The sequence below is a fragment of the Dipodomys merriami genome, unplaced genomic scaffold, assembly GCF_024711535.1.
Source record: "Dipodomys merriami isolate MVZ:Mamm:240054 unplaced genomic scaffold, mDipMer1.0.p SCAF_26, whole genome shotgun sequence".
Lineage (NCBI taxonomy): Eukaryota > Metazoa > Chordata > Mammalia > Rodentia > Heteromyidae > Dipodomys > Dipodomys merriami.
Window position 1 is genome coordinate 6,604,524 of NW_027204048.1, and position 13,171 is coordinate 6,617,694.

At 53.9% G+C, this 13,171-nt stretch overlaps 1 protein-coding gene across 2 annotated transcripts in view; it reads right to left on the minus strand.

Moving 5' to 3' along the window:
- Window positions 1–13,171, minus strand: part of Caln1 (calneuron 1) — a 129,023-nt gene that overhangs the window by 108,298 nt on the left and 7,554 nt on the right. For both annotated transcript variants that reach the window (XM_070035601.1, XM_070035602.1), the window contains exon 2: window positions 1,353–1,477. In XM_070035601.1, the coding sequence (XP_069891702.1) occupies window positions 1,353–1,470 (118 nt within the window). In that variant the 5' untranslated portion in view covers window positions 1,471–1,477. The remainder of the gene's footprint in view (window positions 1–1,352; window positions 1,478–13,171) is intronic.

A 13,171-nucleotide genomic window follows, 5' to 3' on the forward strand; every position in this document is an offset into this window, starting at 1 on the left:
GATGCTGGGCCACGCCTGCTGCTAATGAGCAGTTGGTTGGCCACACCCATACAGGAGCCCCATGGCTACCAATGTGCCCTGCCACACCCCCTCCCGTGAGCCCTCTTTGCCAGCCATGCCCATCATGAGCCCCACAGCTGCCTCCAAGCCACACCCCTAAAGATGAGCCACACCCTGCATGGTTAATCAAACCACTGAGCCACGCCCCCTGCCAGGGTCACACCCAGCAGCTCTAACATCTCCTGGTCTCTCCTTGGACCCAGCCAATCCGTGCATCCTGCATCCTCTGCTGCGGTAAATGCACAAGCTGTAAAAGGCAGATACGCACGCCAGACAAGAGGAGGCAAAGCCACCTAGGGTCTGGGCTCCTTCCTGCCCCGACCCCTCACTTCCTGCTGAGGCCAAGCCAGTTTGCCTCTGGCAGCCCCGGGAACCCTCCTGAGATGTTACACACACGGAGCTGCAAGTATAAAATACAGCTGCAGGCAGGCATGCCGATGCACGCCTGTAATCCCAGCACTTGGGAGGCTGAGGCAGAAAGATTGCGCATTCCAGAACGACATCCCAAGACTGTCTCAACATAAATACATAAATTGAAGAGCCACGGCCGTATGGAACATGCCACTTAAAGGCAAACGCGTGGCAATGCTGGAGGTGACTCTGAAGTGCAAGAAACACATCACTAAGGAAACTGAGTCCAGAATGGATAACCTGGATCCTAGTTCCTCCTTCTTTTGAATGCTGCTTTCTGATCAGGGCGTTGTTTTGTCAGGACGCTGTCCTAGGGGAGTTCTGACACGGTGTCCCCACATTTACTTCTACCCCACCCCACCCCCATCACTCTGAACACCTGAGCTCCACTGGGAGCAGCATCCAAAATACCTGGCAGCCATTGCCTTCTGTCTGGGCAGCTTGAAAGCGCCAGGGGCAAATCAAGAGATGGCTCATAGAAGAGGGTGCCCACATGAGTGGGGACACAGGAGGGTCCCCCTCCCCCTCCCTGTCCCCGGTGGTAAAGACCCAGCCAGCTGGCAGACAGACAGCACACTGTGGACAGGCAGTCTGGTGGGTGGGCCCTGGTGGCCTGGGACTCCCCGGTCCTCCAGCCTCAGCTCCCTGAGTGTGGAGATTACAGGGGTACACCACCGACATGCGATGGCACATTTCAAGACTACTCGTATCCAAGGAAAATGGAGCGCTCCCACTGCAGGTCCACCGGTCCACACAAAGAAGTCATTTTGCCATTATCTGAGCTCTTCCCACAGCCACACCTCCACGGGGTGCCTGGAGCCCAGGCCTCTCCCTCGGGTCCCCAGCCCCAAGGCCGCGCTGGGTGGGGAGCTGCCTCTCACCATCGAGCTCCTCCACGGAGATGTTGGCCAACTGCTCGCTGTCGCTGCCCGCCGAGAGTGAGCGGTTGAGGTAATTCCCCTTGTACAGTAGGCCGGCGGTCACGTGGTGGAAGGGCATCTTCTCCCTGCGGGGACAGCACAGGATCACTCACACCAGGCCACTCACCTGCTCCCCGCCCCTTCCTTCCTGCCCTGTGTTCCGCCCCAGGACCCGCTTCATGCACACTCCCATGATTCCACTTGTCCCCCACGTACCCCCTGCTGCCACCCGAGCCTCAGGCAGTCCCCCCGCCCCCCACTGGGACCTTCTGCCCTGTGTCCACAGCTTGGGAAGGGAGGAGGCAGCACGGGAAGGGGTGGTCTCCCCACCCTGGGGCAGAGGTCCGGAAGAGTCCCAGGCTCCCTCCCCTCACCCCTCCATGGACCTGTAATCCGGGAGGACAGGGACTTCAAGGCCAGCATGGCTAAAAAAGAAACGCACGACCCTACCTGAAAAATAACTAAAAAGCCAATGTGATTAAAAATAAAAAATCAGTCTCTTCCCTTGGAAGTTTCTTAAGCAGTTTGGCAAATTTCTGGTCTCAGATTTCCTAATTTCTCAGCTCTGACGTTGCGATCACAGCACTTTGTCGTTTCTTTTTGCGGCAAAAATCACATCAGGTGGAAACAGCTCCAATAGCACAGCCATTTGCAAAACAGGTCTTTCCAAAGCTCAAGTTCCTTTTAAAAAGCAGTTGTTTTCTTCCAGTCTTTGTTAAAATGGCATCTGTGTCAGATGCCAACAACACCCTCCTCCCGCCCAGTGACCAGAGCCACGGCCCCGCCGGGCCGGCCACACGCTGGCCACACTCTCCACACCACAGCCAGTACTGGAGGTTGAGCCCAGGGCTTGAACTCAGGACCTCTTGCTCTTGCTGGGTGGTTTCTACCCACAGCTGGCCCGCTACCACTTGAGCCATGCCTCCACACCAATTCTTTTCCAGGTTATTTTGGAGACAGAGTTTCAAAGACTTTCCTGCCTGAGGTGGCGTTGAACTGTGATGCTCCAGATCTCAGCTTCCTGAGCGCCTGTCATTATGGACATGAGCTAGGGGTGCCTGGCTTTGAGCAACATTTTTTTCAGGTTTTTGCCCATTTCCTGAGTGTGGCTGCGGTGGAAGCTGGTTGCTATCATCTGCCAGACACGCGGGACCACACGCCAGTACAACAGGCATACAGGCGCGGACCCCTGCCCGCATGGCAGGGTGGGTGTCCACTTCTTGGGTTCACAGAGCAGCCCAGGTGCAGGGACAATGCGGTGCCTTCCCCCCCAGCCGAGGCCCCCATTCCACACCCGCCTGCAGGGTGCCAGCGCCCCACTCCCCACTGTGGATCTGCCAGCGAGACTGTCACTGGACGAAGGGGAGCAGGGCAGGCCTCCACGCGCCACGTGGGAATAATACCCCAGAATCCAGCCCAAAGAAGCCCGACAGGAACAAAGCCAAGACTGCTTACAAGAAGCATAAAGGAAAAATAAACAAGTGCGGGGGGAAAAAAATGTCCACTAAATAATCAAAACCTACAGTGACTCTGTGTGCGTGTATTCAACCCAGCTTTCGCACTTGACACAGTCAAATTAAAAAAAAAAGAAATTTCAAAGGAAATGACTAAGTAACCTCACCAGTATAAAAATATAAACTTCTAGCTACTCTAAAGAGCATAAATAAAAGGGGTAACAGGGAGGGTTAAAAGTGACATGAACAGAAAATTCACAAAACTGGAAAGAACTAAAATAGCTAAAAAAAAAAAATGTGAAAGACAATACTTGGCTTCATAACCAACCAAAGAAAAAGGTTTTTTAAAAAAGAGAGAGTCTGTTACACAGGCATGGAGGTACACGCCTGTAGTCCCAGCACTTAAAAGTAGGCGGAGAGCTGCGAGGTCAAGCCAGGCCTGTGCAGCATATCAAGACCCTGAGAGATGGGAAGGGGGGAATCAGCATTTCTCTATCTATTATTTCTCCTCCCTCTTCCTTCCTTCCTTCCTTCTTCCTTATGTCCTTCCTTCCTGCCTGCCTTCTTTCCTTCCTCCCCTCCCCACCAAACACTGGCAAGCATATAATAGAACCCATACTCCGTGAAGCAACCCTTCAAAGCAACTTAGCAATTATGTGTCAAGTCCAACACATAATTCTTACTCTTTCCCTCAGCAGACTTCTATTGTATACAAAATGGAAAAAAAAAAAAATAAGAAAGAACAAGAAAAGAGAAACCTGAAAATCTGAAATCATCCTGGCCTGTCATCTTAGCTATCCAGGAGGCTGAGATCTGAGGTGAGATCTGAGGATTGTGGTTCAAAGCCAGCCTGGTCAGGAAAGTCCACAAGATTCTTAGCTCCAGTAAACTACTCAGAAAAAGCAGGAAGGAAGTGGTGTTATGGCTCAAGTAGTAGTGTTTCACCTTGAGCCAAAGAAGCTCAGTGCCCAGACCGAGTTCAAGCCCCAGGACATGCAAAATAAAAATATTTTACACCTCTCTCTCTCTCTCTCTCTATATATATATATATGTATATATATACATATATATACATATATATACATATATATATATATATATATATATATATATATATATATAATCAACAGCAAAGTATTCTCCTGTCAGAGTGTGGATGAAGGGAGCTTAAGAACACTTCAACGATAAATCTTTGGAATGTGTATTTTCCTTTTGGGGGTACTCAAGGCCCCAGCCTGTTTTTGTTTTTTTTTCTGGGCCTGAGTGCTCTACCATTTGAGCCACAGCACCACTTTCAGTTTTCTGGTGGTTAATTGAAGATCAGCGTCCCGTGGACTTTCCTTGCCTGAGCTGGCTTTGAACTGCAATCCTTAGATCTCAGCCTCCTGAGTAGCTAGGATTACAGGCCTGAGCCACAGGTGCCTGGCCCAGCCTGTTTTGATGGTACTTAGGGCCCTGCACACATTAGGCAAGCCCCCCGACACCTGACCCCCTCTTCTAGTCATTTGTTTAGGTTGTTTCTCAGCTAGCATTTCATACGTTTGCCTGAGATGCTCTCAGACCTAATGTCTACCTCCACCTCCAAAGCAACTGGGGCTCCAGGCATGAGCCACTGTGCCCAGCCAGCAGTGATTTCACCATTTGGTTATTTGTTTTTTCTTTTGTCGATCATGGGGCTTGAACTCAAGGCTTGGGCGCTGTCCCTCAGCTCTTCAGCTCAAGGTGAGCGCTCTACCACTTGAGCCACAGCGCCACTTCCTGATTTTACCATTTGGATGACTAGAGTTCAGCTCGGGTAGCTACACAGGGAGGGTCTGGCTGGGCAGAGAAGTCTGGGATGGCCCAGCCCAGGCACTAAGAGCTGGAGTGGACAAGGTGAGAAGAGCCAGGGCAGGACCTGCCATGGACAGGCAGCGGCCAGGGCAGACCTTTCTCCATCAGCATTTGCACAGAAAAACATTTTCCCCTTTCCAGGTCTTAAACCCCAAAATGAAGGCTGCCAGTCCACACCCCAGCTAGACATTGCATCCCCACGCACAGGCTCATTTCCTTCCTCCTTCCTTTTCTTCCTTTTTTGTGGTATCAGGGTTTGAACTCAGGGCCTCATATCCACTACCCATGCTCACCCCTGGTGCTTTACCACTTGAGTTATGCCTCCAGCCCAGCTTTTTTGCTGGTTATTTTGCAGATGGAATCTCAAAGACTTTTCTGACAAGACTGAGCCAAGAGCCTCCAGATCTCAGCCCCCTGTGGAGCTAGGATGACAGGCATGAACCTCCAGTTGGAATTTGAAATCGTTAGAACAACAACAACAAAAAATCAGTTTTACAAAGAGAACAAAGCACATGTCCTAAGACCCTGATGAGGAGACAGTTCCCACGGGAGGAGGGAGGGAGGCGGGGTCTTCACAGTGGGGGGTCAAAAGACAGCAAGGCCTAGCTACTCAGGAGGCTGAGATCTGAGGATCCCGGTTCAAAGCCAGCCCAGGCAGGAAAGTCCATGAGACTCTTATCGCCAATAAACCACCAGAAAACCAGAAGTGGCACTGTGGCTCAAGTGGTAGAGCACTCACCTTGAGCTGAAGAGCTGAGGGACAGCGCCCAGGCCCAGAGTTCAAGCCCCACGACCGACCAAAAAAATAGAAGAAAGAAAGAAAGAAATGAAAGACTTTAGCACTCCCTCCAGCCAGCCATGAATGCAAAGGCTCACATATAAAAGCAGGGAAAGATGGCTCCAAGAGCCGAGCGACCCTGGCCCGGCAAGACGGAGATGCAATGGCCGGCAGAGGCCAGAGCCGGGCCCCATCCCCGGAGCATGACACTCGGTCAGCTGCCTGTCCCCCGGCGGCGGCTCCCTCGGATGTAGACGCCAGGGTTCCCACAGCCCTGACTTATTTGCATCCACTTACACTGATTTGTGCTACTCCATTCCTGCATTGCGTTTGTAAGGCCGGGCTGTAAAATGATATGTAGAGCATAATCAGAACTATAAAAAGACGATTACCTACAGCATATGTTTACATTCCTTCCTATACATAATACATGTATAATTGTCCGCTCTGCCGGCAGTGGCTGACAGACGCGTTACAACTGCACACTTGCTCTCCTGAACTCTCTACACCCAGAGCCGCGCTCCATTTCATCTCTACAGAGACATTCACAGGAGTTTAACAACTGAAGCTATGCCCTCCTGGAAGCCTGGACCACAGCTAGCTGCAGGACAGAGACCCCAAAGCCAGGGGTGTGGGGACCCTGTGACCAGGCGGTGGACAAGGGAGGGCAAGCCCTGTCTACGGCTTCCTGTCCACAGCCCCTCACCCAGAGGGAAGTTCAGGGCAAAGGACTGCAGTTGTTCTTACTGAAAGCCATCAGACAAAAGATTCAACTGGCCAGGTGCCCGGTGGCTCCCACCTGTTGTCCTCACTGCCCAGGAGGCTGAGATCAGGAAGACCCACAGTTCCAGGCCAGCCTGAGCAGGAAAGTCCTAAGACCCCATATCTCACTGGAGGGAAGCTGGGTGTGCACAGGTGTCACTGTGGTCAGCTGACTTTGATTCTCCTGTGCTTGTTCTCCGAGCGGCGCAGCTGCCTCACACGGTGGTTATGTTTTGAATTTTCCAAGGAACCTCCATGATGCCCTCCATAGTGTCTACGCTAATTTACACTCCCGCAAGTGTTCCCCTTCCCACATCCAAGTAGACCTGGCTGTCCCAGAAGGATGAGCACCCTCCTAAGGGGAGGGCTGGGGCCAGGTGGGGGCTCAGGGACTCCCATCCCCCCCCCACCCCGGGCTGAGGTTGAAGGTGGCTTATGGATTTGCTGGCCACACGTACTTCTGCATGTGGAAAGCATATCTTCCATATCACTGCCCACCAAGTGCCTGGATTGTTTGTCCTTTAGGTTGGTTAATTTTCCAGGATCCTGGCATATTGTGGATATTAATCTCCTGTCCAATGGACATCTGGAACAAGGCTTAGTATTTATTGATCCATAGCTAAATGTGGAAGGATTTTACTCTAACAGATTTGTACACCGTTCTCTGAAGACCCCTGTGTGCTGAGTTCTGTGTGCAGTACTGAGCTACAGTTCCACTCACTTTGTCGTCTATGTCATACTCAGAGTCTTAGACCACTTCCCAAAAAGACAGGAGAGCTGGTCGCCAGAGACACGGCCTCTTGGGACGGCAGGGTCTGTTGCCGGGGCCCAGCACCCATCCTGTGGTTTCTAGAACAGCCATTCCCTAGCAGCCAACCCAAGCTGCCTGCTCTAATAGATCCCATTCTCCAGGGGGGACAAAACATGTCTTCTCATGGTCTAGAACCTGGAAATCCAAGATCAAGATGGCAGCATGGCGAACTCTGGTGATCTCCCTTCCCTCACCCCCTCTCCCTCTCCTCCTCTCTCGCTTGCACACAGCAACCTTCCCCCCATGTCCCAAGGCAGGAGACAGAGCAAGCTCCTGGAAGGCTATAGCCATAAAGGTCCACACTGCATCATGAGGGGCCACCACAGGCCCTTGTCTAACCCTGCTCACCTCCCAGGCCCATCTCCAAATACACTCCCAACTGGACTGAGCTGCCCTAGCACCAGAGCCACGGGAGCCACGGGAGCCACGGGAACCAGGGCCTTTGACTGGCAGGGGAGAGGCCATGGCACAGCAACACAAGTCAGTCTGCAGGAGAGCAAGTGTGGCCAAGCCCGCCAACCCACGTGGGAGTCAAACAAAACCTCTGTGGCTTCTTTGCTTTCTGTAATTTTCCCCCCCGGTTCCATTGATTTCTACAGATGTAAGGTCACTGCCTTCTTCCATCTCAAAGAGAATTCACCCTTTTAAGTCCCGGCTTTGAATGTACCCACATGGCGCGGAGAGTCCGCACTGCCTCACTAGTCCTGCATTATCCTAGTACCGCCCCAGAGGTGTTTTATTTAAGAGCACAGTACACCTAGGATGGCAGCAATCATTCCTGCTCACTAATTGATTGATTCCACAGGCGTCACAGTGTCTAATGGTCACTAGGTGAGACACCAGTGAATGTCCGAAAGACATCGTCTCTAAGGTCAGGGAGTCAGTGGGCACGCCCACAGAGAAAATACGGAAGAATCATAACCCTGTTTGCAAATAAGTGATTGTGAGGAAGAGAGGGTTTTCACACTGCCCCATGCAAGAGGCCCCTTGTTTGTTTATGTTTTGCAGTACTCAGGATTGATCTCAAGGCCTTGTGCTTGCTAGGCAGCTGGGCCATGCCTCCTGCCTTTTGTGCTTTTATTTGGGTCTTGCTCTTCAGATAAGGTCTTGAGTTCACTTTGCCCACACTCACCTCCAACCTTGATCTCTCTGCTTCCTCAGCAGCTGAAGTTCCAGGCCCACACCGTGGCACCTGGCTCGACCAGCCATCTTTAAATGTTCTAAAGGATCTATTTACACCGTAAGGATCATCTTGTTAATGTCCATTAATTGTATAACGGGGTTTCGCTGTGCCGTTTGTTAACTTGTTTTAGCCCTGTCTGGCCAGAAGAGACCTGAATAGATGCATGGAGAAAGACACAGGAGAGCCGCTTCACTTGGGCTAATTTACATGAAATGAAGAGCACACAAATTATATCCATTCAATCTGTCCTCCCCTCGCATAGGGATCTGAAATTTGCTTGATGCTCTTGAGATGATGGCATCAGAATGTTTGGAAATATGGTGCCAGCCCAGAGTGCGGGGACGGTGTTGGTTTCTTGAGGCTCCTCCCAGGGATGCTCCACTGCCGGGCACGAAGCCCCTCCATCCACCTGCCTACACAGATGCACCCTCACAGGGCACGGGCCGCAGCCGCCTGGTCAGCCTATGGTCCGGATGCCCTGGGAAGGTGCCACTGGGCACTGGGCCCCTGCCGAGGGCAGCCAGAACACCACAACTGTGCGCCAAGACATCCCAACCCTGGGCAGAAGACAGACACCCCTGACATCTGCCAGCACAAGAAGGTCCCAGGCGGAGGACTCAAACAGCAATGACAGAGCCCACAGGCAACCTGACACAGAGAGTTCCAGGAGATTTCACGTGAGCCTGTCACCCACTACCCGCCCTGCACCAGGGCCCAGGGATGTGTGCTTTCCCACACTCACAAGATGGGAAAAGCAACACAACCCGCCAGACACAACCAGACAATGCACTGTGGGGCCATGCCCTCCCCAAAGTGAGTTCAGAGCCCCACACTAGGTGCAGTGCCCCGAATCCAGCACCCCAAATCCACACCCCAAATCCAGCCATGCTCCAACTCCAAGCACCTGGTCCCTGAAGCAATACTTGAACCGACTTTCTAGACCTGCCTGGAGTGGTTCTGAGAGACAGAGACAGAGACAGACGGGAGAGCACGCAGAACTCATCCGGAGCAAGAGTGGAAGGTGCGTAAGGCACATGGAGGCTCCAGTGGAGGCAGGGCCTCTGCTCTCGGAACCACACACGCATCCATCTGCAACTACAGCAGAGGCCAGCGGCAGCTCAGGGAGCCCCAGGGTTCAGGCTTCAAGAAAGGTCCCTCTCCCTTGGTAGAGCATGGGGGACAGAGGGGGGGGGCACAAGAAGAGGGAATACACCTTAGGTGTCAGAGGCCCAAAAGAGATTGGACATAGGCTGCAGCCTCCAGCCTGAGGCCACGGCCAGCCCGGGAGCCCCTGACAGAGGGCATTGCAGGGCAGCGGTGAATCAGCAGACAGGGTCGACAAACAAGACAGCAAGATTGTCCGCGGCTGTCTGCCTGCAGCCCTGGCTCTAGCCTGCGTCCATGCTTTACCCGGGCCAAGGCACTGGAGCCTTCCCACCCTTCCCGACACGGCCTCAAGCCCCGGGTGCAGCCAGTAGGAGATTTCACCTGGCCCGGCCTGGCCTTCCTGCTGTAACCAGGCCCAAGGCTCTGACTGGACACCAAGAGGCTTGGCATATGACAGCGAGGACACCCTGAGGCCCCAGCAGCACCCCCACCCTGGTGATATCCCCCCATACCTGGTCTGTTCCTGAGGCCTCCGGCACTGGGACCCAGAGTTCTCGGGATCCTCTCCCAAACGTCAATGGATGACACCACACAACACACCGAGGCATACGTAATTGAGCAAAGCAAAAAGCAACCTGCGCACACCTGCTGGAACCCAGATACCACCATCCAACAGTTCAAACCCATGAGGCCTTCAGATTTAACAAAAGGACCCCGGGCCCAAAGCATGTGCTGGCGGTGGGTGCTGTGGGGAATGGAGGGAGGCCTCTGGAAAGAGTCCTCAGGAAGGCTCCGCCGGAGCCCAGCTGTGATGTCTGCGCTGGGGCCCTGTGTCTTCCAGTGGGGGTGAGCATCTCTCCACAGCATCAGGGGGACACTGGTCCCCCAATGCGGACATCACAACCCCCGTGGAAAACAGAAGCCACAGCAAACAAGGACCTGCGGCCACACGTCAGCCTGAACCCCAACCACTACGAGTGCTCTGTGTCAGTGACGTGAAGAGCGAATCTTAGAACCCAGCATGGAGAGAGCTGGAGGACCATGGTTCGAGGCCAGCACAGGCAAAAGTTTGTGGGGCTCCATCTCAACCCATAGTTGGCCGTGGTGGTTCACACCTGTCATCAGCTACTCAGGAGGCCGAAGATCACTGAGGCCAACCCGGTAAGACGTGTGTGAGACCCCACCGATTGCAGGAAGCATACACAGTAGGAGCAAGAGCTGGGTGTACACACAAGACTTTACCTCAGACACAAGCAGCACAGAAGAGGGCTGGAGGCGTGGCCAAGCGGAGGAGCACCTGCCTGCGAGCATGAGGTTCTCGGGCTCCCTCCACAAAAGCAGCTGTGCCTGTCACAGACCTGGGGCCACCACCCCCAGGGGGCAGGGAACCCCCGAAGGGCGCATGGTATGGGAAAGGCGGAGAGACACACACTAGGCCAGGAACTGAGGCCACAATGAACTGCCACGGGCGGAAATGCATGGAGGGCCCACGTGGAGACACGCGGAGGTCCTGCCAGTGATGAGACAGCTGAGTGGGTCCTTCCCACAGGTGTCAGAGAACCAGCAAAGCCTACGATGCTCCTGGCAGGTTGAGCATCCTTCCCCAACACAAATCTCCGGCTCTGAAATATGCCCCTGCCCTGACACCACTGAGTTCTGAGACAACACAGCATGCGGAAGATTCCACCCTGCCCGTGTGCGAGGGCTGCGGGCATCGCCAGCCTGTGGGGACCAGGTGTGTGTGAGGCGTACTGAATACCATGTTTAGGCTTGGACCCATCCTCAAGAACTCTCACTCTGTGTGTGTGCGCGTGCGCATGCGCACATGCGCATGCACTCCACAAGTCCAACAAAATCCAAAGTCCAAAACACCTCTCCAAGCATCTCCATGTTTCGTTCTTTGACAGACACTTGCTAACCCCTAGAAGAGCAGCCTGCAGGGCTGCGTACAGCACACATGCCTGAAACCCCATCTATTCCAGAGACAGAGGAAAACATGGTGGCTCAAGGCCAGGTGTGGCAAAGTTACCAGAACCACCTATCAAAGTGCAGGCTGAGCGAGGGGGCTCACACCACGTCAGGCTCCGCCTCTGTCTCCCCCGGCTATGTGGGGGTGGTGTTAGGAGAACCATGGTCCATGCTGGCCCAAGAAAGAAGCAAGAGAGACCCTATCCGAAGAAAAACCAAAGTGAAAGGAGGCAGGGGTGTGGCTGAAGTGTTGGAGTGCCTGCTTTGCAAGGCCCTGAGTTCAAGTCCTAGTGCCGTCAGGAACCACTGGGTGGCAGCCCAGCCCAGGCAAGGTGACCAGGCCCCAGGGATGAGGATGGTGGGGAGGATCCTGGCTCAGCCCACAAGCCTCCAGGGTATCAGGGACAACAGAGCACAGCTCAGCCCCAGGAAGCCTCTGTGGGAGATGGTGGAGGGAGAGATGTTCCCAGTGGGTCTGCGGCCCACGGGGGGGGGGGGTGGAGGGGAAGTGCTCCACAGGGCAGAGAACTGAGCAACCACAGCCAAGGCCGGGGGCAGCTTGTGATGCTTTTCAGCAGCAACAGTAACCGCCCTCCTTCCCCCTCTCCCCCCATTTATCCACAGCTCTGCTTACAACAGCCTCAGGGACCCGCAGTCAGCCACTGCTCCAAAGTACTAACTGGAAACTTCCAGAAAGAAACACCTGACGTGTGTGTGATCAAACCACACCACAATACAAGGGTAGTCAGGCAGTCGGTTTGGATATGCCCAAGAGGAACCATGAAATGCTGCTAACTGGACACAGTGACTCCGGCCTGTAATCCTACTCACTTGAGAGGCAGAGACCAGAGGATCATGGTTCAAGGCCAGCCTCGGCATACAAGTTTGTAAGACTACACCTTACTCAGGGACTGAGCAGTGTGTACACACACACACACGCCATCCCAGCTAAGAGGAAGCACAATGGCTAGGCCCGCCTGGGCATGAAGTGTATCCTACCTGAAAAATAACCAACATGAAGAGGGGCCAGAGGCCTGGCTCAAGGGGTAGAGCACCTGCAGGGGAAGCTCAAGCCCTAGCACCACCCAAGGAAAACGGTTCCATCGAGCAAGGAAAAGTTCTCGAGAAGGAAAGGGCACAAATGTGGCTGCTGAGAGGCTTTGGTGAGAAGGAGCCACCCATCTTATAAATTCACACTGCGCACTCTCTGTCTCTCTGTCTCTGTTGCTCCCTCACACTTCCCACATAAACATCAGGCTGGAAGAAGGAAGACACACAGGCATGACGGAAGTTGTGGCCAGCTGGTTCGGGTGGAAATGTGCAGTAGCCGGGCAAGGTCTTCCCTTGGTTGCAATTGTTAGAGCATTTCATTAGTCTCCATTCTAATCTTGTTGTTAGCTGTATTCGCCAGTGTTCATTGCTCCCTGGGTCCAACTTAGGAAAAAACTTAGGTTTATCATGTCTACGTTCATGTAGTGCTGGGGTACAAGCACCTTGCCAGGGTCTCAGAGCACGGGTGAGCTGGGATCATGCAGGAGTCTCAGGGCACAGGCAGGGGTGAGCTGGGCTGGTGCATTGGTGCCCTGTGCCAGTCACCACGCCCACCAGCCCTTGGCTGCAGGAGGACCCCTGGGCCCCTCAGTGTGAGTGACTTAGGGCAGATGACTTCTGCAAGCATTAGCTGTGATGACGCGGGCTTCGCTCTCCCGTTCCCAGGCCTCCTCCTCTCCTATTTAAAGACGCTCTCTGGGGAGAGACGCCCACCTGCCTGCTCGAGACCCCAGGGCCACGCGCGCTGCCGTCACATCCCATCAGTAAGAAAATGTCGCTGCTGACGCTGACATGCCGTCTTGGGAGCCTGGCACGGGAAGAGCAGACCAAAGG